General features: G+C 39.8%; 1 protein-coding gene across 7 annotated transcripts in view; it reads right to left on the bottom strand.

The window, feature by feature from the left end:
- Positions 1-22,739, bottom strand: part of FOXP4 (forkhead box P4) — a 174,512-nt gene that overhangs the window by 44,769 nt on the left and 107,004 nt on the right. For 6 of the 7 annotated variants that reach the window (XM_067468003.1, XM_067468002.1, XM_067468004.1 and 3 more), the window contains 5 exons: positions 20,844-20,966; positions 14,628-14,714; positions 5,180-5,330; positions 2,608-2,812; positions 1,025-1,129 (listed from right to left, as the gene is read on the bottom strand). In XM_067468003.1, the coding sequence (XP_067324104.1) occupies positions 1,025-1,129; positions 2,608-2,812; positions 5,180-5,330; positions 14,628-14,714; positions 20,844-20,966 (671 nt within the window). The remainder of the gene's footprint in view (positions 1-1,024; positions 1,130-2,607; positions 2,813-5,179; positions 5,331-14,627; positions 14,715-20,843; positions 20,967-22,739) is intronic. The other variant, XM_067468006.1, reaches the window with a different exon arrangement.

Here is a 22,739-nt window from a genome sequence, read left to right as displayed (position 1 = left end):
ACACACTGATTAGGTACACAGGCTGTGCTTCCTAACTTCTCCAGCCCTTTTAAGCGTCATTCCAAACCCCCAAAACATTCTGTTCAAAGGCAGTGGAGTGGGAGGTTGAAGCAAGTGGGGGGGGGGGGGAGAGAAAGAAAATGAGGAGAAATATATGTGTGTGGTGGGATGTAGAGAGCATGTTTCGTAGAAAAGCATAGAAGGGAGGGAAATCCTGAACAGGCAAGAAAAGAAAACCCGTCAGTTTCATCTGATGTCTTTGCTAAAAATCTTGGCTACAAAGAGATCTAATTGCAAATGAACTAATTAAGTAAACCTCTGACGAAGCGTGAAAACAATTTGTTTGACCCTGACGCTAGCAGAGGGCTCTTAGACAGCGGAGTTAATCAGTCAGTGACAGAGCCCACAAGCGGTGTCAGCAGGCTGCCGTACTGCCATCTGTTTCTCCCTAGTTCTCACCCCCCCCCCCCCAAACGCCTTTTTCCCTATCATGGACAAGCTATAAACTTTACAGTTTTGCCTCCTCTTTCCTCCCAAGGCTTCAACATTTCCATAGATCTCAGTCAGCCTCTTCTGTTTGCAGTCTCTTCAGCAACCCTCTTGTTCCCCCTTCTTCCTACATACTCCACGGTGCCTGGAGGCCTCTGAGTTCTTCCCAAAAAAGTCTGAGGTGGGAATATAGTTCTATTTTGCAGAAAAGGAGCAGAGCAAGCCTTCTCTATTTCACAGAATGCCTATGGAGGCACAAGTATTGTGGTCAATGTTTATAACCCTAAAAAGTCCATGCCTCTGTTTATGTTCTAAGGAATAGGGTCTAAGCTGTTAAAAATATTTTTGGCCATATATTCTATAGAATGAAATCTATTTTTGAAGTTCCTAAACTTACTAAGAACTTACTAAGCCTTTAGGAATAGAATAAGCTTTCCTCATGCCCTCAAAGTGTAAATAGTAAGACGGAAGTCAAAGTTGGGTCAAAGAATACAGTCACATTGGAATGCCTTCTACAAAGAAGAGGGTCACCTACTTAACAAACTGTCCCAAGTCCTCACAGAGGGTTTCACAACCAGGCCACTTGCACTCTCCGTGTCCATACAGAGGGTGAGAGCCAGGGGTCTCCTCATGAGAAGAGCTGCAAAGGAGGCAAAAGAAATGAGTATTACCATCAAACTATTAATGCAGTTTTAGTCAGGCCTGCTGGATGTTTCTATGGAGCTTTAAAGCTCTAATGCAGAGCTTTCTATACTGTGTCTCGTGATATGTTAGTGTGTCGACTGCAGTGTGTAGGTGTGTCACATGAATGTAAACGAGAAATCTGAGTCTATGTGAAAAAAGCAATAAATCATATATTTTTAAAAAATGAAAGTTTTTTATGAGACATGCTGTGTCCCCATACATTTCATTTTTACAATGTATGTATGTGTCTGTATGCCTTATAAGAGGTTTACCCTTCGCTTTTCTAGTAAAACCGAATTACTGTGTCACAAAATGAAGCATGTCTAAAAGTGTGTCACCAACATGAAATATTTGGAAAGCTCTGTTTTCAAAACGTGATTTGAGATTATGGTGTACTGTACATGCGGCTCTCTTTGCTGCTTTGGAATACAGTCACAAGAGCATATATATGAAAGGCTACCAGATTATTTCTCAATATAAGGCTCTATACAGTACAGAACCAGCAATCCAGTCCACCTGATAAAATTTCCTTGGAAAGCCCAACCATTTCTGTCATTTGCAAAGTCTCATCTACAAAATATTTTATTTTATATCCCAACATGGGATTCAACTGAACTAGCACCTACTCTGTGGGTAACCTATTATGGTAACCTCTTGTTTAGTGGGTTTTAATGTAATTAACCAAATTGTTCCCAATTTTTTAGAAGATTTTAGGGTGACTGATCAATCCTGAAGGGTTACATGATGGCCTTTTTTTAAATACCTCAAGGACTGAAACAGTGAGGAGGGGCTAGGTCTTTTTTCCTGATGCATCACAGTATAGGACCAGGTCTTACAGTTTTATGTTACATGAGAAGAGATTTTGATTGAACATTAGAAAGAACTTCTTGACAACAAGAATGGTTTGGCATAAGGAATGCTGAAAGCTCACTTTCATACCAGGTCTTTTCCCCTGATGTTTGTAAATATGAAGAATTCATGCTTTGTTCATGAGCTAAACTGAAAAATTAAGTGTATTTCTGCACTAGTACATAAAAAAGAGCAGTTGATCCAACATGGAAAGATCACTGCAACTTAAGCTATTCAGCTATGCAGTTCAATTTTTCAATTGACTATTACAAGTAACATTAAATAAGCTTAGGCCCTAGTTGATTGGGCCTAACCGAGTTTCCCCCTGCCACTCCCTTCCACTCTGCCTTCAACACTTTTGTGTGTCATTGAATGCAGGAGTAACTATGAATCTGACTCCTGATCTAAAACACCAACACTGTGCTAAACTTTCAGGTGCATACATCTAAAATCAGACTCTAGGCTAGGGTTATCCCAATCACTGTAGAATTTAACCAGTGGCCTACAGAATATTTTCTAGCAAAGATCTTCCATTATGAATAAAATCTATATCCTTTACTCATATAAATGCCCAACAGCTTCTACCTGTCCCTCCTTTGTGCGAGCATGGCGTTCTGTCCATTGGTGAGAGAGTGGTGGGAAATTGGAGGAGAGACCTTGGCTGCTGAAAACGAGGTAGAATTGGAGGTGTTGGTGCTGAGGTCGAGTCCCTCTTGCTTGATACACTCTTCTACAGGTTGAGTAGCAGTAACCTCTTTCCACAGTTGCTGAAGGTCTGAGGGACACACAGCTTCATACACATTGGAAAATGCAAAGAGAAAAAAAACAGAGTGAAAGGTTTTTGTTTTTTTTTAAGATCCACAAGTTCTCAGCAGACACAGTAAAATGACCCTTAATTAACTGAAGATTTATAATTTATGGTGCAAAATGTATATGTATCATGGAACAATTAAGATGCAATTGACCTCTGTCAATAGATCATATATGTACCCCTTTGCTTAAGAACACAAGAAGTGTCTTGCTGAATTGAAACAAACTGAACTTCTTGTTGTTATGTACCTTCAAGTTGTTTGGGATGAATATATTATCGGGGTTTCTTGGCAAGATTTGTTGAGGGGAGGCTTGATTTGAGGCATTTCATGGGTGGGGGTTGTACTTTTATTACTGTTGTACTTTATTTATTATTTACTGTATTTGTATACCGCCTTTCTCAGCCAATCGGCGACTTTTAATTTAACTGTATTTTATTGTGATAATGTATTTCATTGTGGTACTTTACATCTCTCTTGCAGGAGAATGGCTGGATATAAATAAGGCAGATGATAATTAAATGTCATTTCCCAGAAAGGAATGGTGGATCTGGAAATGTGCTTGTGCCCATTTTTTAAAAATGCTACTTCTCATGTTTATAAATATGTAGTCCTCTGGTTTTTAGCAGAACTGTCATTCCAAGCAATAACCTGAATGCATAAACTTGGGGTAGGCAACTGCCATTGTGCTGGGGACCATTTTCAAGTTGACCAGCTGCCTTTTCTTATTTTGTTTAAATATTTTACAGTTGAAAAATCCATAAAATCCATATTTAGTTACATTAATGTAAAGTAGACTGAACGTGAACATAATTAAATCAATTATTCATTTAATATTATTAAGTTCATGAAAAATCCTCCCAAATGATTAAGAAACAAAATTGCCCACTTCCACTTGATCCATTATTAGTTAATTTATATATAAAGTGACCTTAAATATTCTGAAATTCACTGTAATGTATAAGGTACCAACTATGGTACTGACTATTGAAAGTGAAGGAAAAGGAATAAAAGTGACAACGATATTGACAATAGTGCATTCAGATCCTTTTTCACACTCATTTTAAGGGATTCGGAGATTTGCCAATGAACTTCTGCAGAAAATTCTGACGCCAACTTCTTAAAATAACAGGTCCTAGGAGGAGCAAGGAAACCCCACAAAAAGGAAGAGGGGCTTGAGGCACCTTATGGCTTATGGGCCTAATCTTGCCTACCCCTAGGGTAAAGTGAAGCTACTTAGTCTCAATCTCTGAATTCATGAAAGCTGGTAAGTGTGCCCTCTATCCTATGGTAAGAGAAGGCCTGCAAAGAAAATTTGAGATTTATTCACATCCAAAGGGTGCTGGATTATTTAGTTTTGTATGCATATCTGGTGTTATGTACATTTGATATGTGGAATTCTGGGTCCATAATGCAATATGTATTTATTCTCTTTTTTTCCCCTTCCTATCACACTCCTTTCAGACAGGTCAGAATATTGAATTTTATGGCACAGCAGCAGCAAAGCTGCCTTTCATGGGTACCTTAAATAATTAGTTATTCATTTCATATTATTTTGTAGTCATTTCTTCTGCAAAAGGATGGATGTGGAGTTTGTTCTCATTATTAGATCAAATGCACCCAGCATGGCAGACCGAAATTTCAAAGGAGCACCGGGATTTCTTTTAATCTGCGATGCCAAGGACCATGGGTTTTGTGATACAGAACCAGGAAGACTTGACTAGGTGGTACTGGTGGGGTCATCAGCAACACCTAAACCCTCCTTCCAGTCCTCATCCCTCCCCTGATTCCTCTCCCACATTCAGCGTGGACCAAGCCATTTAGGGCAGCAGCCCCCCAAAATGTTTGAAAGACTTGGAATAGGATGATCATGTAATAGGCAGACTTTGTTGCTTCTCTAAAGGATAATCTCTGGTGAAAAGAGACATAAGGTGTCTGCGTAGAGCGAAGCTACTTTGTGTACACATCCCTTCCTTCAGACGGAAAGCAACAGCATCAAACTAGAGGTTCTAGTGTCAGGTAATTACTGTGTTTTGCATTGAAGATGAATAATGAAATATTAAGCCCCCACTCTCTCCTATTAACATCAGCAACACAGCTCCGAGGCATTCCTTGAACAGGAGCTGGATCAGGCATGTTACATTCTGGTCTAATAATGCTTTATTGATGTCTGTTTTATAGCAAAACCGAAAGCATGCCAAATGTTAGGCCCCAAGTGCACTGAAAACATCCAGCTTTTCAAATTAACAGACAACCGGCTGGCTATGCTAACTGCTGCTTTGGGGCGGAGGGTGGGAGGGAGCCACCCCTGACAGCACTGAAAGAGCAAGGAAGCTTATGTGCATTACCTTGTGGAAGGGTCTGCAGAGGAACGGTGCCTTGTCCTGGCTGTAAACTGACCAGCCCTTGTCGCTGGAGGTTTAACAGGTGCTGCTGCTGCAGCTGCTGCATCTGCAGTAGCTGTTGTTGGAATGCCAGCTGCTTATTCCCTAATGGCTGCTGGAAGACAAAAGGAGAAAATCAAAACACATTATTTTCAACCCTGTAGCACAGGCCGACGGGAGTCTCCAGGGTCTTGCATAAGCAGCCCAATCCCAGCTTTAGTCTTGCTTGCAGCCAACACAGCTCACAGTCCTGATCTCTTGTCCTCAGTGGCCACACAGCATATAGCCAAGGCAGAAAAGCCTTTGATCTAGCAGAGCAGCAAACGAAGGGAGGGTGGCGGAAAAGAAGAGAGTGAGACTGCTTGGCAGAGCACTGAAAATGCTGAGTCTCACTGTCGGATGAGCATTTCCACAAAAGTCTGGGCGCTTCAATTGTGCATAAAGAGACAGAATTGTATTTCTCTGCCAAACCTGCCTTCTCTAAACATATATGGATTGAGCTTGCAAATACGAATAATATGAAGTGCTTGCACATATTGCAAAGTAACCTGGGAGACTTTAGGAGGAAATATGTTCACCTTCATGAGATTACTCAACATAGTCTGGGCAACGTCTAATCCAGAGACTTGCATACTAAGGAGGTGAGGTCCCTTACTGCTCTCAATATTTTTAAAAAAATATATTTTACTCAACTGGCAAAAGGGAATATGCACTTATATGGCCTTACTTCATGAGTTACATTCCTCCCACAAGGATTCACACATCTGATAGTTATGTAAGGCTTTAGAAAGAACAAGGAAGGTAGCACACTGGATGGATCTCATTTTAGCAACTGTTTTGCAGAGCTCGTCACAAGTATTGATCATGATTATGGCTAGAAAATAGGAATAGATGTCCAAAAAAGCATTATATTGCATAATATGGCTATAACCCAGTGTTTCTCAACCTGGGGGTCAGGACCCCTAGGGGGGTCATGAGTCGGTTTCAGAGGAGTCATCAAAGACCATCAGAAAACACATATTTATGATGGTCTTAGGAATCCCTCTGGCATAGTCGTTTGGGATCATAATGCTCTCTGGATGTAGGTGAACTACATCTCTCCTAATCACTGTCAATTCATTCCAAATCCCTCCAGTGTTTTCTGTTGGCCATGGGGGTCTTTGTGTGGGAAACTTGGCCTAATTCTATTGTTGGTGGGGTTCAGAATTGTAGGTGAACTATAAATCCCAGCAACTACAACTCCCAAATGTCAAGGTCTACATTTTCCCAAACCCCACCAGTGTTCACATTTGGGCATACTGAGTATTCGTGCCAAGTTTGAGCCAGATCCATCATTTCTTGAGTTCACAGTGCTCTCTGGATGTAGGTGAACTACAACTCCAAAACTTAAGGTCAATGCCCAACAAACCCTTCCAGTATTTTCTGTTGGTCATGGGAGTTCTGTGTACCAAGTTTTGTTCATTTCCATAGTTGGTGGAGTTCAGAATGCTCTTTGATTGTAGGTAAACTATAAATTCCAGCAACTACAACTCCCAAATGACAAAAATCAACCCCCCCCCCCCGCAACCTCACCAGTATTCAGATTTGAACGTGTCGGATATTTGTGCTAAATTTGGTCCAGTGAATGAAAATACATCCTTCATATCAGATATTTACATTACAATTCACAACAGTAGCAAAATTACAGTTATGAAGTAGCAACAATAATAATTTTATGGTTGGAGGTCACTACAACATAAGGAACTGTATTAAGGGGTTGTGACATTAGGATGGTTGAAAACCACTGCTATAACCTGTGTCATGGCCCTGCAGTAATTAATAATAGCATTCATTTAATTTTATAATTGAAATACTGTAACTTAACAGTATTGTAGAGAAGAACAATAACATCCATTGGCATCTGTTTCACTTTTTTTCCCAGGAAAGTTTGACCAATTAATGTCTGTGGAAGGAGTAATGGCAGGGATCTGACCTCATTTTTATCTTTTCCAAATATTTTTATGTACTTCAAAATCTCAATAAAGCAGATAATGGGGTTTACATTCTAAGGCATGTCATTTTTATATCAATTAACTGAGGACTATGTTGATAACATTAAAATGCTATAAAAGTAGGAATAGTACTATCATTCATACATCCATTTTCCAAGAGATTCTTATCAGACAGCTTATTTAGACATTGTTTGTACCGACGTGTTTGATTAAAAAAAATTATTATCTAATCTTTTCTAGAAAATTCCTAAGTACTATTTTCTCAAATAACAATGTTGATCAAGGAATGATGAGGGACCACATCTGCTACCAAACAAGGCAATGAATACTGGATAATTGGCCCCAAGGCATGGCTTGATGAAGATATGCAGATCTGGATCCTTTTAACGAAGGGATAGGAGGTCTCCTAGGAATCCTATATATGCCATGCTGAGTTAGGTGACACACTGATAATAGACAATCATAAACTGAGATTATCACACTACGTTGCTAAAGTGCTGCTATTCCACTTTAAGTCCTATGGCTGCCTCCTGTGAAGTCCTGGGATTTGCAGTTTAGGGAGAGGTATTTAAAATTCTCAGCCAAAGAATGCTTAAATGTATGAGCAAATCTGGTACCATAAAGTATCTGTATATTACACCAATTTTGGTTTCTGTGACCTTGATATAAAAGGCAATAAGTGCAGACTAAGGATGGAAGCAGTATGGGCCACAGGTCATGTGCCATCCCTACACCCTTATTTCCAATCCCTGCCTTTTCTTTATTTTGCAAGAAATTATCATTTAAATTGGCGGTTTTTCTACCAACAGTTGCCACCACAATTTGTCACTCAGTTAACAAACCATGTCTCCACTGTATACAGCTTATACATAAGGAGCCCAATCTTAACTTTAGAATACTTCAATAATTATTTAGCTTGAAGTCTCCTATTTTTGTCATGTTGATGGCTTCTTCCTTTTCTTTGGCTATTTCCTAACAAGTTTTCTGGTTTCTATGGAGGATGTTCTCTCCAAAGTCCTCCAGGGCTCTATGGTCTCTTACTTGCCCCCTTCCTATATACTGCATGATGTCCTTGCCTAAATCCTCCAGAGCCCCAACATGTTTTGACAAGATGTGCCCCTTTGGCCATTTGGAAAACTAGAAAAACAGTCCCTTGGAACATGAACCATAACCATCCTTGCTGTATACAAAACCAACCAACCATGAAGGGTGACACCTCCAACACTTTATCACCTCTCTCTGTATGCTATTGTTGCGTCACTTCTACACCCCACCTGGGGAGGGGGGGGGTTACTTAATGCTACTTCTCGTACTTAATCTCCATCCTAGCACCGGAGCACTTCCCTGTAATCTTATTCTCTCTTGTTCCAACCACTGCTAAAACATAATCTAGTGAATTTAGGAAGCTCTATTTTATGGACTCTTCCTTGCCATTTATTTATTCTGTGAGCAGCCCAAAAACACTTGAAAATATTAAACAAAAATGTATGTATGGGTCTCAAAGCTCCAAATGAGAGACCATTTGTATTGTAACTGGCAGACAGAGTTTAAAGGGATGAGAGAAAAACATTGCAGGTCAAGTATGAAGGGGACTTCGGAGGAAAAGGAACTAGTAAAACATAGGATAGATTCAATGTTCAAATGTTAATTTTGTCCTCCATCTAACCTTCAAAGCATTCTCTCGATGTGAAAGAATTCACGTCATTGAAGAGCAGGCCTGTAGCAAGACAAGTCCATTCATTCTGGGGCTAGGAGGAATTCCTGACTAATGAATCACCAGGGAGTCTGGCTCAGCCATGGGGCATCAAAACCGGGAAGAGCCATCCCCTATGGACTGCACTGCTGGCAAAGGAGCAAAGACGGGTTAGTCATTCATGTTAAAGCAGTTTATGGGTATAAGAGATGCACTCTGCGTGGCCTGCAGGGAAGGGAGGAAATCCCAGTGCTCTCTTCTGCAAGAATCTACAACATCACTGCACTGTCTACGGTTTACTTTGTCCCCTCCCTTGCTTCCTCTTTCCCAGTAGGCCTTTTTGTGAACACAGGTTTCTGCCTGTTATATCAGGGCAGTTGAACACTGCCCCATTCACTCAATTTCCAGCTGTAAAACAGAAGGAAATTGGGAAAGGATTAAGTCATTAGAGTCCTCGGGGCATGGTGCTTTCACCTCATAACTCAACAGTGTTCCATATCTTTTCTCATCTACTTGTTGATGAACCCCAGCAGCACCTTCTGGGAGTCTGAAGTACAAAGGATGATAAGATGGGAAGAGAAGGTGAAATATCTTTAATAGTACTGACTCACTATAGGTGCTCTGCCATTGCATTTTATACTCTGAAAAGATCAATCATTATATAAGTGGTAATACACTGAAGATATAATAAAATGTATGGTAATATAAATGAGTGTTTAAACAGGGTTGTTACAACCTCCTTCTCAGAAAATGTACTCGTGTCACATTGCTAATATCACATCAACACACTGGGATTTGAAACTCTTATAATGGTATGAGGAAATAACATTTCCATCATATAAAGTTTTTTCCCCATTTGAAATAAAGCAAATGGTTATTTTTTTAATCATACAGCTATTTCCATCTCTAAATCCACAACAAGGGCCTGGATATCAAATTCCTTGCTCATTGAAGTCACGCCTTCAATTCAGCTACATTTTAGTCCAGAGATCTTGATGTTTTTGATACCAGAAGACATATTTGCAGTTTGAAGTAGGCATCACCACAAAATGTTTATTACAGGCTGTTGTGGGGGCATGCAACCAGACACAAGGACCAGTTCCCCAGAAAGACCAACTGGTGAGACTAGATGACAATTTGCCCAAGTTCAGGCAAATATGGTGTCTAAGTTACAGGATCAAAACAATTCCTTTGAATCCACAGTTATTATTTCACACACAGGCAAGTTGATTATTTCTCCATATTACTTCTAAAGTTATTTTTTTCTACCACATGTATTTCCCTAAATATGGCCTTTCCAAACCACACACCTTGCACTACAAATACAAAGAACCTCTTTCCATGTTAACACTTCATCCTCTGGAACTGTATAAAGGCCTTTCACTTTTGCTCTTACACATATGCAAACCTATCTATAAAGAAACAGACACACAGAGACCATTTAAGCAAAGACTCAAGACAAAAAAAAAGAGAGAGAAATGACCATATAACCCAGAATATATGAGTCCACACTGCCATATATTCCAGTTCAAAGCAGATAATGTGGGATTTTATTCAGCTATGTGGAAGGGGCCTCAGGGGTTCTTGGACATGATCTAATAGTGGCAGTTTTGCAACCCTCAGTGGTATGAGCTGTTCAACTTTTTCAAAAGGGTTCTCTTAAGGTCTCTTCCAACATGATGCTATACAGTCTCAGATATTCATCAAGAGTGCCCTCCTCTTGATGTCATCCATGCATCATGTTTGAGTACAACAGTGCTGGCAAGCAATGCCTTTCTTGTGGCTCTCCCAATCAATTATCCTTCTATCATTATGGTCTAAACCTGACCACATAATGGTAGACTTGAAAGTCTTAACTTATTTGGGCCTTTGAGATACAATTTAAATTGGGGAAAGATAGGAAAATATTAGTAAATATCTTCATTTTAGATTGTTGGGCTTTATTTGCTTTTAATATTAACTTCAAACAAATGTTTAGGAAGGCACAAGCTTCTAAGTGTGCTTCTAAATTAGTGCTGCTCAACATGTGGGTTCCCAGGTGTTTTGGCCTACAACTCCCAGAAATCCCAGCCAGTTTGCCAGCTGCTAGGATTTCTGGGAGTTGAAGGCCAAAACATCTGGGGACCCACAGGTTGAGAACAACTGTTCTAGATGAAGGCCTCTCAGGGCTATTAATCAAAAGGTATCATGCAGCTCTTCTGTCTTCCCTTCTTTACTTGGATTTTGTCATAGGAATAAAGACAGGAGCACTGGGAAAACACAGTGGCATTACAAATTAAAGATAGCACTGGCTGAATCCCCTGCAAAATATCATGAAGGAGGCATGAAGGAGTTCATATTATTGCCATGTGAATTTCACTCCAAGTGACCAATTCCCATTACCAAGTTTAACACGTAAAACGCTTACAAATTGATGGATAAGATTTTTGTGAATGAGCAAACAGTGCTATAATGCTCCATGAATCGTAACTTAGTCCATTTTGCAAAGGTTGTACAGCCAAGTGGCAAGTTGCAATCTCATTATGCAATTTATCAGTGAGTGTAGAAGAACACTTCATTACAGTGAGAGACAAAGTGAATGATGTAAAAAACATATCAAATGCTTCAAGCAGAACTCTGAATGTGGGGCAAAGTAAAGCATGTAATTCAATAAAAGGCATTATGTTTGAGGAATTATTGTTAGAAATTGAATTCAGGTTACCTTTAAAAGATTATTAGTTTGCCAATGGATTCCCAGTGCATAAAACTGCAGAGTGCATTAGAGACACTCCAGTTTTAATTCTGAACTACTTTGAATGAGCCACATACCTCAAAGCTTGCTCCCCAATCAACACAAATTAAAACAATGAAGTTTCTTTCTGATGTTGCCCAGTAGCTCCCTCCCAGCCTCCCCTGCCACACTGCTTCCAGAGACTATGGGTTTCTCTGGACACTTTCACTTTTGGAGGTCATCTGCTGTGTACTTTTGATAGAACCAATGAAGTATGAAGCTTATCTGCCTGCAGATAAAAATCTTAAACACAAAGAAAGTAATTACTGAACCTTACTCTGCCAGTCACTAGCGCCCACTGGGCCTTTCCAATCTTCCTTTTTCACTGCGGCGAAGGCACATACAGAAGGTTTCCTGTTAGGGTGTAATCCCAAACTCCCATCCTCCCACTTTCTGCTCCAATCCTCTACTCCCTTGATCCCTGATCTTCTCCCTAGAGACAGGTTTGAGTTCCTTAATGCATTTTGTCTGCGCTCTGTTTACATTAGACGCAGCTGAGCGGGTGCAGCTACTGGGGTAACAGGCGCCGTCACTTTGATTTATGAGCACATCAAGAGGAGTTTCAGCGTGACACTCTGGACTGACAGGAGCACTTCATTAATCTGACGCCTGGGTTACTGGCTGGCCAATCCTCATGTATGGCCCCCCTCCCAGATTAACCGCGTAGGATCAGCTGGTGTGCTGGGACAACTGCCAGCAAAGAGAGATTCAATATTAAAGCTCGTCCACACCCTCCACCCCAAGTTTTCTGGAAGTGCAGAAGGGGCTATAGTTCTAAGAAAAGGGGCAGCTGGATTAGCATTCCACAGAAACTACTTGTTAGATGCAAAGTAACATTTCTAACTTGGGCACCAAGTGTGGCTTTGACAGTGGAAAAGTTATCATCAGAAATTCATGCTTGAAAAAAGCAAATAACTGAAAGCAAGTAGTTCCATGTTTTCCAGAGAATTGTAGGCCAAGAGAGCAAGTATACATGTGATGTAACATTGCTAAGTTACACTCAACAGATATCAAAAGGTTGTTATAGAATTAACTGAAGTGTTTCGTTGTTTTTGATTTCATTGCAAAGTTACCACAGGGTGAAGGAAGAAAATTCATTTTTTGTCCAGATAAGGAATCACAGGAGATCACTCAATGGTGGGCCAGAAGTTCTCCTTTACTTAAAAGCCACACACAGGTAATCTATTCAGAACACTGTCTTTGGGACAAGTACTGAAACTGTGGCTGTGGCTTGAAGGATTGTCAATATTACTTATTATGTTATATCAGAAATGCCACTGCTTCATATACTGAAGTTGAGAATCTGTGGGTCTCTAAATGTTTTGAAATGCAATTCCCATCATCTCTCACTCTTAGCTTTGCTGGCTGATGGGAGCAGAAGGCCAAATAAAATCTTGGAGGCCACAGCTGCCCATTCCCAATATAATCAAAGCCTAGGTTGAGCTCTTGCTACTCTGGATTGACATTTGCAAAGGTCAGTCTCAGGACCTCTGTATGAACTGTAGCCAGTCCATAAAGTCAGCTCCTTCCCATCTCAGTGTGACAGAAAGGCTGGTAGAACTAATTAAGTGAGTGGAATGGAAGAGTCTTTTGTTTACATGAGAGAGCTGTTGAATCTTCAATGGTTGGCCTGCTTGAGCATAGTTCAGAGTTTGAATCTGATTCTGCACAGAGGCCATAAAGATTAACCTTTAATTTTCACCATCTGCAGTAGTGTGGTTAAATCACATGGTGGTTATAACATGCAAACTAGACCTTAAAATGTTCATCAGCTCCAAACCAAACAGAATTGAGCTGTTGGTAATTTTGGCCATGACAGATGGCTTTGCAGAGCTATTTCAATAGATAATGGAACACACTACCAACAAAGAGATTAAAAGCCACACACATCATCTATGACATGACAGCGTGATCAAAATCTGTTTTACGGAGCAAACAGAACAGCACCGCTATAAGAGTGCCTCTTTCAATCCAACACCAACTCAAGAACTTGATAAACACGCATATTTAATATAAACAGCGTCAAAGAGAAGTTAACCACAATAATTCACAACAAGATGACATGAAGGGAATGTTGTAAGTATCACAGAAAATTCCTTGGCATGCAGTGATGCCTCAGTAGGCAGTGGGTGAAATGAACTGGATCTTATATTGCAAAAGGTTCATGGAAGGACTTTGTCTAACAGAATTGATTGAACTTGATATAATTGAACCTGCTTCAGACTGTCTTTATAAAAATCTTTTTGGAACATGCAAAAACCATTTGTAGCATATATAACTTTTACTGCCTGGCTCATTTGCAATGTCATTAAGCATGCTAACATGTGATTACAAAATATTTCTGGGAGGTGATTTCTTTCAGATCTGCATATTGGATTCCTGAAAAACTTTTATTTTCTAGCTCTAACAGGTAAAATAAGTTGTATTTTATGTGCTATTGCAGCACAGTTATTAGATTTCAAGATTTATCAAGCCATTGAAATGTGTACTTTCAGGACCGCAGAACAACAGGTAAATAATGCTTTTATAGTAGTCCACATTATGATGTTGATTCTAGCTGGTGTGTTATAAACCGCGATGTTACACATATCTATGATTATATATTCCCAAACGGAAAATCATGCATTTGCTGTTGAAGATAAGTGCCCTAAAAAAGCAACAGGTTTCCACAACAAACTACTGAAGATCCATGAGAAAAAAAATCTTTGTGTGTTTGTTATTGTAGAAATTTTCTGTGAAATTAACGCTGTGTACGGAATACACAGGGATAGCCTAGTTTGTATTTTCAGATGGGAAAGAAGCACAATAGATAAATGTATCCTTCTCAATGAGGAACAATGTGAATTCTGCTTTCACTCCTGGTAAGCTGTTGGATTTTTGTATTTAAAAAGCAAAGCATGACGAGAGAGCTCTATCTACTGCACAGATGTTTATGAAACAACGAAAGGCTATACCTACCTCTTTGGCTTGCTGCTTTCCAGCTTGCTGCTGAGTCAGTAGCTGCAGGTGAAGTTGCTCCTGCTGTTTCTTGTAGTATTCCTGCAACTGAGGAAAGAGTGGGCAAACGAATACCGACAGTAAGTAAGACTTAAATAATAGCACTGACAGCAACAACTTCTGACTATTCTTCTGTGCCTTGCAACTATCTAAGTTGTGAGTACATTGTAAAGACATATTCAATTATTGTTTAAAAGGGCCAACACTTAGTCACAAGATTAAGTGATCCAAATGCAGGGGAGTGACGTTGACCATAAGATTAATGTTAAAGTCTATATCACACTAATACCCTGGTTAGGGGTGGGGATCAATATCACTTGTATTCATGTGGTATGGGAGAAGCGGATTGCTGAATATGAAATTGGACTCATAAAGTTAATCAGATTGAACAGAATCACACAAGGAGCCTGTAGAAGAAATATGTTGTTAATTTGTTGTTGTTTTTTAATATGAACAATTCTTTAAAGCTCATCCATTCTTATAGTCATCTGGAAACAATAAGAGACATTCCCACTTTACAGATGACAAACAAAGGTTGAATGAGACATAAACTTGCTCAAGAAACTAGGAACGTTTCTTTCTTTAGGTTCGGCATTAAACCATCATTTACAGAGCAGCAGAATCAATGATTTTGGATCGTCCACCTGAAGATACTGAAGTTACAATGTGGCATCAAGTCTACCTCTTTGGTTTAAGAGTAATAATAAAGATGGGAGATAGAGAAATTATTTTGCCTAAATTACAGAAATTAAAAGACTCTCGAAATGGAAAACAAATAGCCAAATATATTTCCAAAGGGAGTGTCAAGCAAATGCCAATAAACTGAAGACTGCCAATTGAATGAGAAAAGAATGATTCATTAGCAACACCTGAAATTACATGATACCTTGATCAGAATCGTCTTGTATCCAGAATTTGAGAACATGGCCTTTCAAAAAACATTACAACACCCCAAATCTTTCAACCGATATGGCTACTAAAGTTGTAACTCAAAAAAGTCCATGCATCACTACTTTGGGACAAGGGAAACATGTATCTCTGTATGTGAGGCAGGGGGTATTGTACAGAGATATGTATGTGTATATATATAACCAAAACAAATTAGCTTCTTATGGGATGAACTATTGCCATAGAATTTCATCAGAATCTTAAACTTTATTCTTTTTGTATAAGAAAAATATGTTTGGTTCTCTCGCTATATTATTATTTGCTCATGCATTTCTTAAACTTTTAGTGCTCCAGCTTTATGAAATCCATCTAAGGCATGTCCTCTTTCATTTTCACTGGTTTATCAACATGTCTTAACTGCTCTCTAAGAGCATTTTTACACGCATCACTAATAGTGCCTTTGAGGTACCTCTTGTATTATTTGTGTGCAAATATTTTATTACAGGGAAAAAATCATAACAAAAATTATTTCTAATAACTTAAATACATTTAATATTCAAATTACATTTACAAAAAGAGAAAATACTATGTATCTACTAGACTTGTTTAGGTTCGCTTCGTTAAAACCTTAAATTTGCTAAAACCGACTCAATTTGGTCTTCCGAATCAATTTTGAACCATGCAGGAAAAGTAAGCGGTGTAATTACGATTTGAACCACTTACCCTTTTTATTCATAAATATTTCGTAATGTCCGGAAGTCTCCCAAGCATTAAGCAACTTCTGTAAAGTTTTGCTTCCCCCCGGGCGATGCAAAGGAGGGATGAGGTGGGCGCAGCCATTGTTGTAGTTTGTGAAGGGAAGACCCCCAATGATAGAGATTGCAAAAGGCCCTGTTGTTAAACTATATTTCCCACACTGCCTTGCTGTGTATTAGCCAAAATGGCTGAGCAGCAGGCTTCCTCACCCCCCCCCCCCTTCTCACCCCAATCTCAAGGTTTGGCAACTGGGAGTTTAGCCAGGCAGGAGGCAGCCTCCGCTCAACAGGATCAAGCCAATGCTGGGTTTTAAAAAAAAGGAAAGGGGGAAGGCGGGAGTAAGCGACCAATTTTGGAAAGGAAGGAGAACCTTTCAGAAGCACCTTCCTTTCCTTCCTCCCTTCCCCCACTTCCTTCCTTTCTTCATTCCCTCTCCTGCCTCCCTCCCTCCAGGTGGATCAGGCAGATCTTATTGAGGAACCACTTCCAATTGCTTTGCCTCAATGCTACACAATCCTGGCAGCTGTAGTTTTGCATGGTTTTTAGCCTCCTTTGCCAAAGAGCGCCATACTACAAACCCCATTGAACTGTGGCATGGCTGCATCTAAACCAGGCCTGGGCAAACTTTGGCCCTTCCAGGCATTTTGGATTTCCACTCCCATTATTTCTAACAGCCTGAAGCCCGCTGCCTGGCACCTGAGGGGACGTCACTGCCTCCTCCTCCTCAGCATTGACAGCTGAGGCAGGCCTGGAGTGGAAGAGCCCCTGAAGTTTCCCCAGTGCCAGTGATGTTTTTTCTACTGTGCATGCTTATCTGCCATTAATGAAGCTGTTTCGGAAATTTCGGAAAGTTCTGAATTTTTTTTTTAAGGAAATGACTTTAGAATTGAACCACCAGCGCCTCCTACATCCGAAATGAGTTTTGAACCTTTTTTTTTTGATCAAACAAGCCTAGTATCTACTTAATAAAGCATTTGTACTATGCCTTATAGTCTAAAGAAATCTCAATGGCTGCTGACATGTTAAAATCTACATTACAAAATGTCAGTCAAAACCCAGATACAGGCAAAATAAAATAAAGAATTTGCAATATAACAGGAAACTGATAACTAATTAAATTCAGCAGCAGGAAGCCACCAGTGGGACCAGCAACCTCCCCCCCACCCCCAATGAAACACGCACAAACTCTAGAGTCCCAAAGACCTCCCTTTTCGGAAAAAAAAAGACAACAACCACAGAGAAAGATAGACAGACAGAGAAAACCTTCTGGTGATGAGAGAGAGAGTTGCAGGAGCAATTAACCATTAATGCACGTGGAACTTTAAAAATGCTTCATTAGGAACAGATAGGCGTCTGCTGTCAAGGTGCTTAACAAACGACACTTTGACGGTGGAAAAGCCAGAAAACTTCAAAGGGGAGGAAGAGGCAAGAGGTATCAAAGGTTGAATGCAAGCCGATGAAACTCCTTATAGTAAGAGCTTGATTAGAAGCCGGAATGAAGATTAAGAGGTTAAGTCAAAGACATGTAGGGTAAATGACATTCCACAATATCTTCTTTAACTGTGGATGGTGGCATTTCCATCAGAGGGGATGAGAATCATGCACCCCTTCTGTCTGGAAGGTTCTGGATATTGACTTTCAGCATTCCTCACCATAAATTATACCGATTAGGGATACTAGGAATTGACATCCAATATTGGGAGGATTACAACTAAGAAAAGACTAGAAAGGAGGTATTTTCCCATTCCTTCTCTATTTTCTTTCTCCATGAAAATCCCACCCACAGGTGTTTTTATTGCAGTCAGTGGTCTGGATTGGCCTATGACAGACAGCTGTCAAGGGTTTGTTACTGGTGACTTCAGGGTAATGTGCAGTCTCAGTTATTCTTTAAACAGGGCACTGGTATTTGTCTCCACATATAAAGAACCATTTAACGGTAGGGCATTGGGCCTCAGGGGTGCTGCAAAATTACAAATCGCTTTCCCTTTGTGCCTCAGTTATACTATCTGCAAAACAGCCATGATATTATATGCATCACAGAAGCATTTAAACTTGGTTGGCAATCCCTACATAAATAATGCTATTCAGGGTGTACCAGAGAGTGGCATTATACTGAATTTTCAGGAGAATGCCAATTCTAGTTTACTTCCAGAACAAGTACTTAACAATTTGGTTTGTTTTCCACAGGAGGGGGCCAGAACTACAGGGAAGGTCAGGACAGGTTTCCACAGCCCTAGGGGGGGAAAAACCTGGCTCCTGAGGAATGCCCCTGGGGATTCTGGGAGAGTCCTTATCAGCTTGTAGTTGACAGTGCTGACAGCAGAAACTTTTCTCTTTATGTCTGCTGAACAGGTTTGGAAAGCCTCCTTGTTTACCCAAAAGCCAATCAAAACCAGGTCTCTATATGAGATTCTGAGAACATTGGGTCAAGAGGTGAGAGGTGTGATGTTTGGTTTTCTTCTCATAGAGAATGCCAGCTATTCCGGCTGAGGCTGTTTAATTTGCAGTCAAACGTGTTTCTCTATCTGGCTCCAAAGAGACTGGGAGAAGGAAGGACCCACCCAAGTTAGTGTTTACTCTTTGTTCTTTCCCTGGGGCCAACCTTGACTGCTTATCAGCATGTTGGAAGTAAACAGGTATTGAAGGCAGGAGGAAGGGTGTGGAGGATGCTGTAGGTTTTCATGTACACTCCGCTGCATAAGTGTTTGTCTAAACAGTTGTGTTTTCTTTGAGAATCTTATGATATCCTTCCTTGTTCTTATCAGTTCATATTTGAAGCAGACATAGAAAACCCACATATTTACCTTTTGCTAAACTGAAGTGTAATATGTAAAAGAGCAGAATTAAACTGCTTTCCCTGGCTTTTAATACAGAATCTGAAACACACAGCTTGGAAACTTTGTTTTTGGACTACGATCCTTACAATCCATCAGCTAACAAGGCACATTTCTAGGGAAATACATCTCTCCAATAGCATACAGCTATAAGGAAAAAAAACCACATTAAAAGCCTAGGGGAAATAACCTTAGGGAGAAATAATGGTTTTCTTTAGAATGAAACTTCACTGCTTAACTCGCTTTTCACAGCCACAAGGTATTATGGTAACAATAGTTCACAGTCCACAGAAGAAATACCAGAAGGAGAATGTAGGCTTCTAGAACACAAAAATATGCTTTGCCAAGGCAATCAAAATTTAAGTGTCTACCTTAAATATGTATCATATTGTTTATTGTGAGTCGCCCTAGGGCTGAGAACGGCGGTCTACAAGTGCCGTAAATAAATAAATAAATAAATTTGGAAGAAAAAAATCTTTGTAGTAGCAGCAGCATCACTGGATGTAAGTTTAACCACCCTACAAATTCTGGGGTGAGGGCTCTCAATCTGGTCAGTGAAGGTCATCAGATCTGGTCACCACTTTCTCCTACCCACTCTAAAATGGTATTTGCAATTGTCAGCCAAAGGTGTATCATGTCACTTACCCTTCCCTGCATTAAGAAAATGGAGGAGGAGCAAAGCCAGAAACAGCTGGCATTTACTTGTGTTAGCCAAGGATTGTCCATCAAGGGCAAAGTCTATGAGACTAGCCACCCAGTACTTCAGCCACTGATCCAACAATATCATGAAGTTTGGCCATGTTTAGACTTTCTTGATTTTAGCATCAAGGCTTTATTTAAGTGGTTTACTCATTACATTTTTAATTTGGGTGAACATTTCAATGCTACATAGTTAAGGACATTAATAGATGAAAGGACTAGCCAAAGAAAGGAACAAAGTCCAAAATGTAATTAATTCCGGCCCATCCAAAAGTTAAGATTACTATGTAGTTGTAAGGGATCCAAATGTCATTGGGAAAACAGCTGTAGAAAATTTCCCTAGTACAGAAACAGAGCATTTTGTTGCTGGAGGAAGAAAAAAAAACTTTATCACAGCTAGACAACCGCAACTCATCATTCTGCAACAAGGTTCATCTCACAAAATCATTTTGTGGTAGCAGACAGTCCAGTTTTCGTGCTAGACCAGTGTAGTGTTGGCATAGCACTAAAAATAATAATAAACAGAATATCTGGGAATTGGCTTTTTTTTCTTGTTTTTCCATAAAGGAGCTGTTCATTTGTAGAACCTTTATACTGTTCATTTGTAGAACAACCAAAGCCCTGGTCTCCAAAATAAAATAAAAAGGATTTGCCTTCTATAAATTAAAAAATGGAACTACATGCACCATCCTCAAGATGCTAGACTAAATCGTACTTACAGGTCAAGGACACAAAAGAAAATAGCAGAACGTTGGACTTGGCTGTTGAGGATTCACAGCCTGGCTGAACTATGATATATTAAACAACCCAGAATAAGTTGATTTCTTTCTGCTTCCACTCTAGAATGCATAAAATCAGAATATAATCCTTAGAATGAACAAACAGGAAACACATTGTACTCGCTTGCAAGAAATGCAGACACAAATGTCAGTTCTGTGACTCTTACATGAAACATCTGTCACAAAAGGCGTGCTCAAAAACAAAAAGCAGGCAACCTTACCTGTTGCAGCATAATGGCTTGCTGTTGCTGCAGAAGGGCTTGGAGCTGAGGAGGAGAAAGGATCTGTTGCATCTGCTGTGGGGAGATCATTTGAGGCGACATCATGGCCACAGACACTGGGACCTATATAAAGAAAGAGACAACAACAAGGGGTAACAATGTATGACAGATGTAATGCTGCAAGAAATCTGAAAAGTACAACTTGCATATAAATGTTTATGCCCACATTGTTTCTTTCTCTGACTCATGGGTAAGAGAGAGATGCATGTGTTGGTGATGATGCCTTGTGGGAATGGATTTCTTCTGAATAAGCAAAACAAAGACTCCTCTGGTACTTCTAAACTTTTACAAGGACATGCCTCAAAGCTTCCAAAGCAGCTGCTATGTAAAAGTGTTGTAGCAAAAGTAACAAAGAATCTCAAGTAGCTCCAAGGCTAACATATATTATGGCATACATATATTATATGTTATACACATATATTATGGCATACTATAGTCCCAGTATAGCACAGTGGTTTGAGCATGGAATAGGTGACTGGGAAATCAGGTTTGGCCATGGAAACCCATTGAGTGACCTTGAATAAGTCACACTCTTTCAGCTTCTGAGGAAGGCAAATGCAACCCCCCTCTAAAAAACCTTTGTAAGAAAACATCATGATGGGTTCAAATTGCCAGAAATGGTTTGAAGGCATGCACCGCCAATAACAACAATAGCTCATAGGAAGACTTTCTTTAGAATTGAGATAAAGGGTTGAACACCGTGAAAGCCATCCACTGCACGGCTATTGGTTTCCTCGCAGTAGTCTCAAATCAAGGAAAAGCTTCATGAGAATTACCACTCCTCTTAACATTCCCCCAGCAACAGCAAGAGTATAGCTCTGGGCATCTAAAGCAGGAAAACCCGATTGGATGGCCCCCCACAAGGGTCTGTCTCCAGGGGCAAATCAAGACTGGACAACTTGGAATTCCCTGAACAAACTCAGAAGTGGAGTGAGAAGATTGTAAGACAATAAATAAATAAATAAATAAATAAACCTGGCAAAATGGCACTACCTAAAAGAATCCTCCACCTTGTGCGACTTTGGAGAAAACAGACAACTCCACATCTGTATGCTTGTCCACAATGTCCTGCCTCATGTACAGAGGAAGAATTGTTTGAGGCTACAGACAACATGGTCGTTGTTGCCCGTTTTTGGTCTAAAGATATTTAGCCGCTTGTGCTCCTTCTATTTTTATCAGTTTTATACTAATTTATGCAATGCTTTTGATACTAAATAAATAAATAAATAACAACATAGGTGTTAACACCACAGATGGAAAGGGATGAACAGAAACCGAAAAGGCTATTCCAGTTTCTAAGAGAAATTCCCACATCAGTCATCTAGTGTGAAGCTGGAGGTAATACAGTCTCTTTCATTGAAAATCTTTAAACAAAAGTTTGATTGACATATTTAAAGTTTGGTATAGTTATGTTTTCCTGCACAGAAGACTGGACTAGATGGCTCTTCCAGTCCCTTCCAATTCTGATTGTATATATCTGTAGCCACAGTCTTAAAGGATAAGAAAATATTATTTTGAAAAACAGTGAGCAAGTAACCTGCTGAAAAAGTGCAATTTCACAGGAAAAAAGCTCATCTGGAAGTACCCTTACCTATAGATTGCAAATCTGTTGCCTTGGTAGGTCTAACAGTGGCCAAAAAAACCTACAATTTTCAAGAAGCCTTGAAATGTCATTACTGCTGTAATTTGCATAGCTACCAAAACAGAGCAAGGATAGCTCCAAAACTAGGTCACCATAACTCATGGGGTCTTGTAAGTGGGTCAGAAATTACATAAAACTTCAGTGGATTACACCTTTATTGGGAGAGATCAGGAACAATTCAAGGAATCACTTTG

This window comes from Anolis sagrei, chromosome 4 (genome assembly GCF_037176765.1).
Source record: "Anolis sagrei isolate rAnoSag1 chromosome 4, rAnoSag1.mat, whole genome shotgun sequence".
Lineage (NCBI taxonomy): Eukaryota > Metazoa > Chordata > Lepidosauria > Squamata > Dactyloidae > Anolis > Anolis sagrei.
Note: the sequence above shows the minus strand (reverse complement) of the source record. Positions and strands in the feature narration are given on the sequence as shown.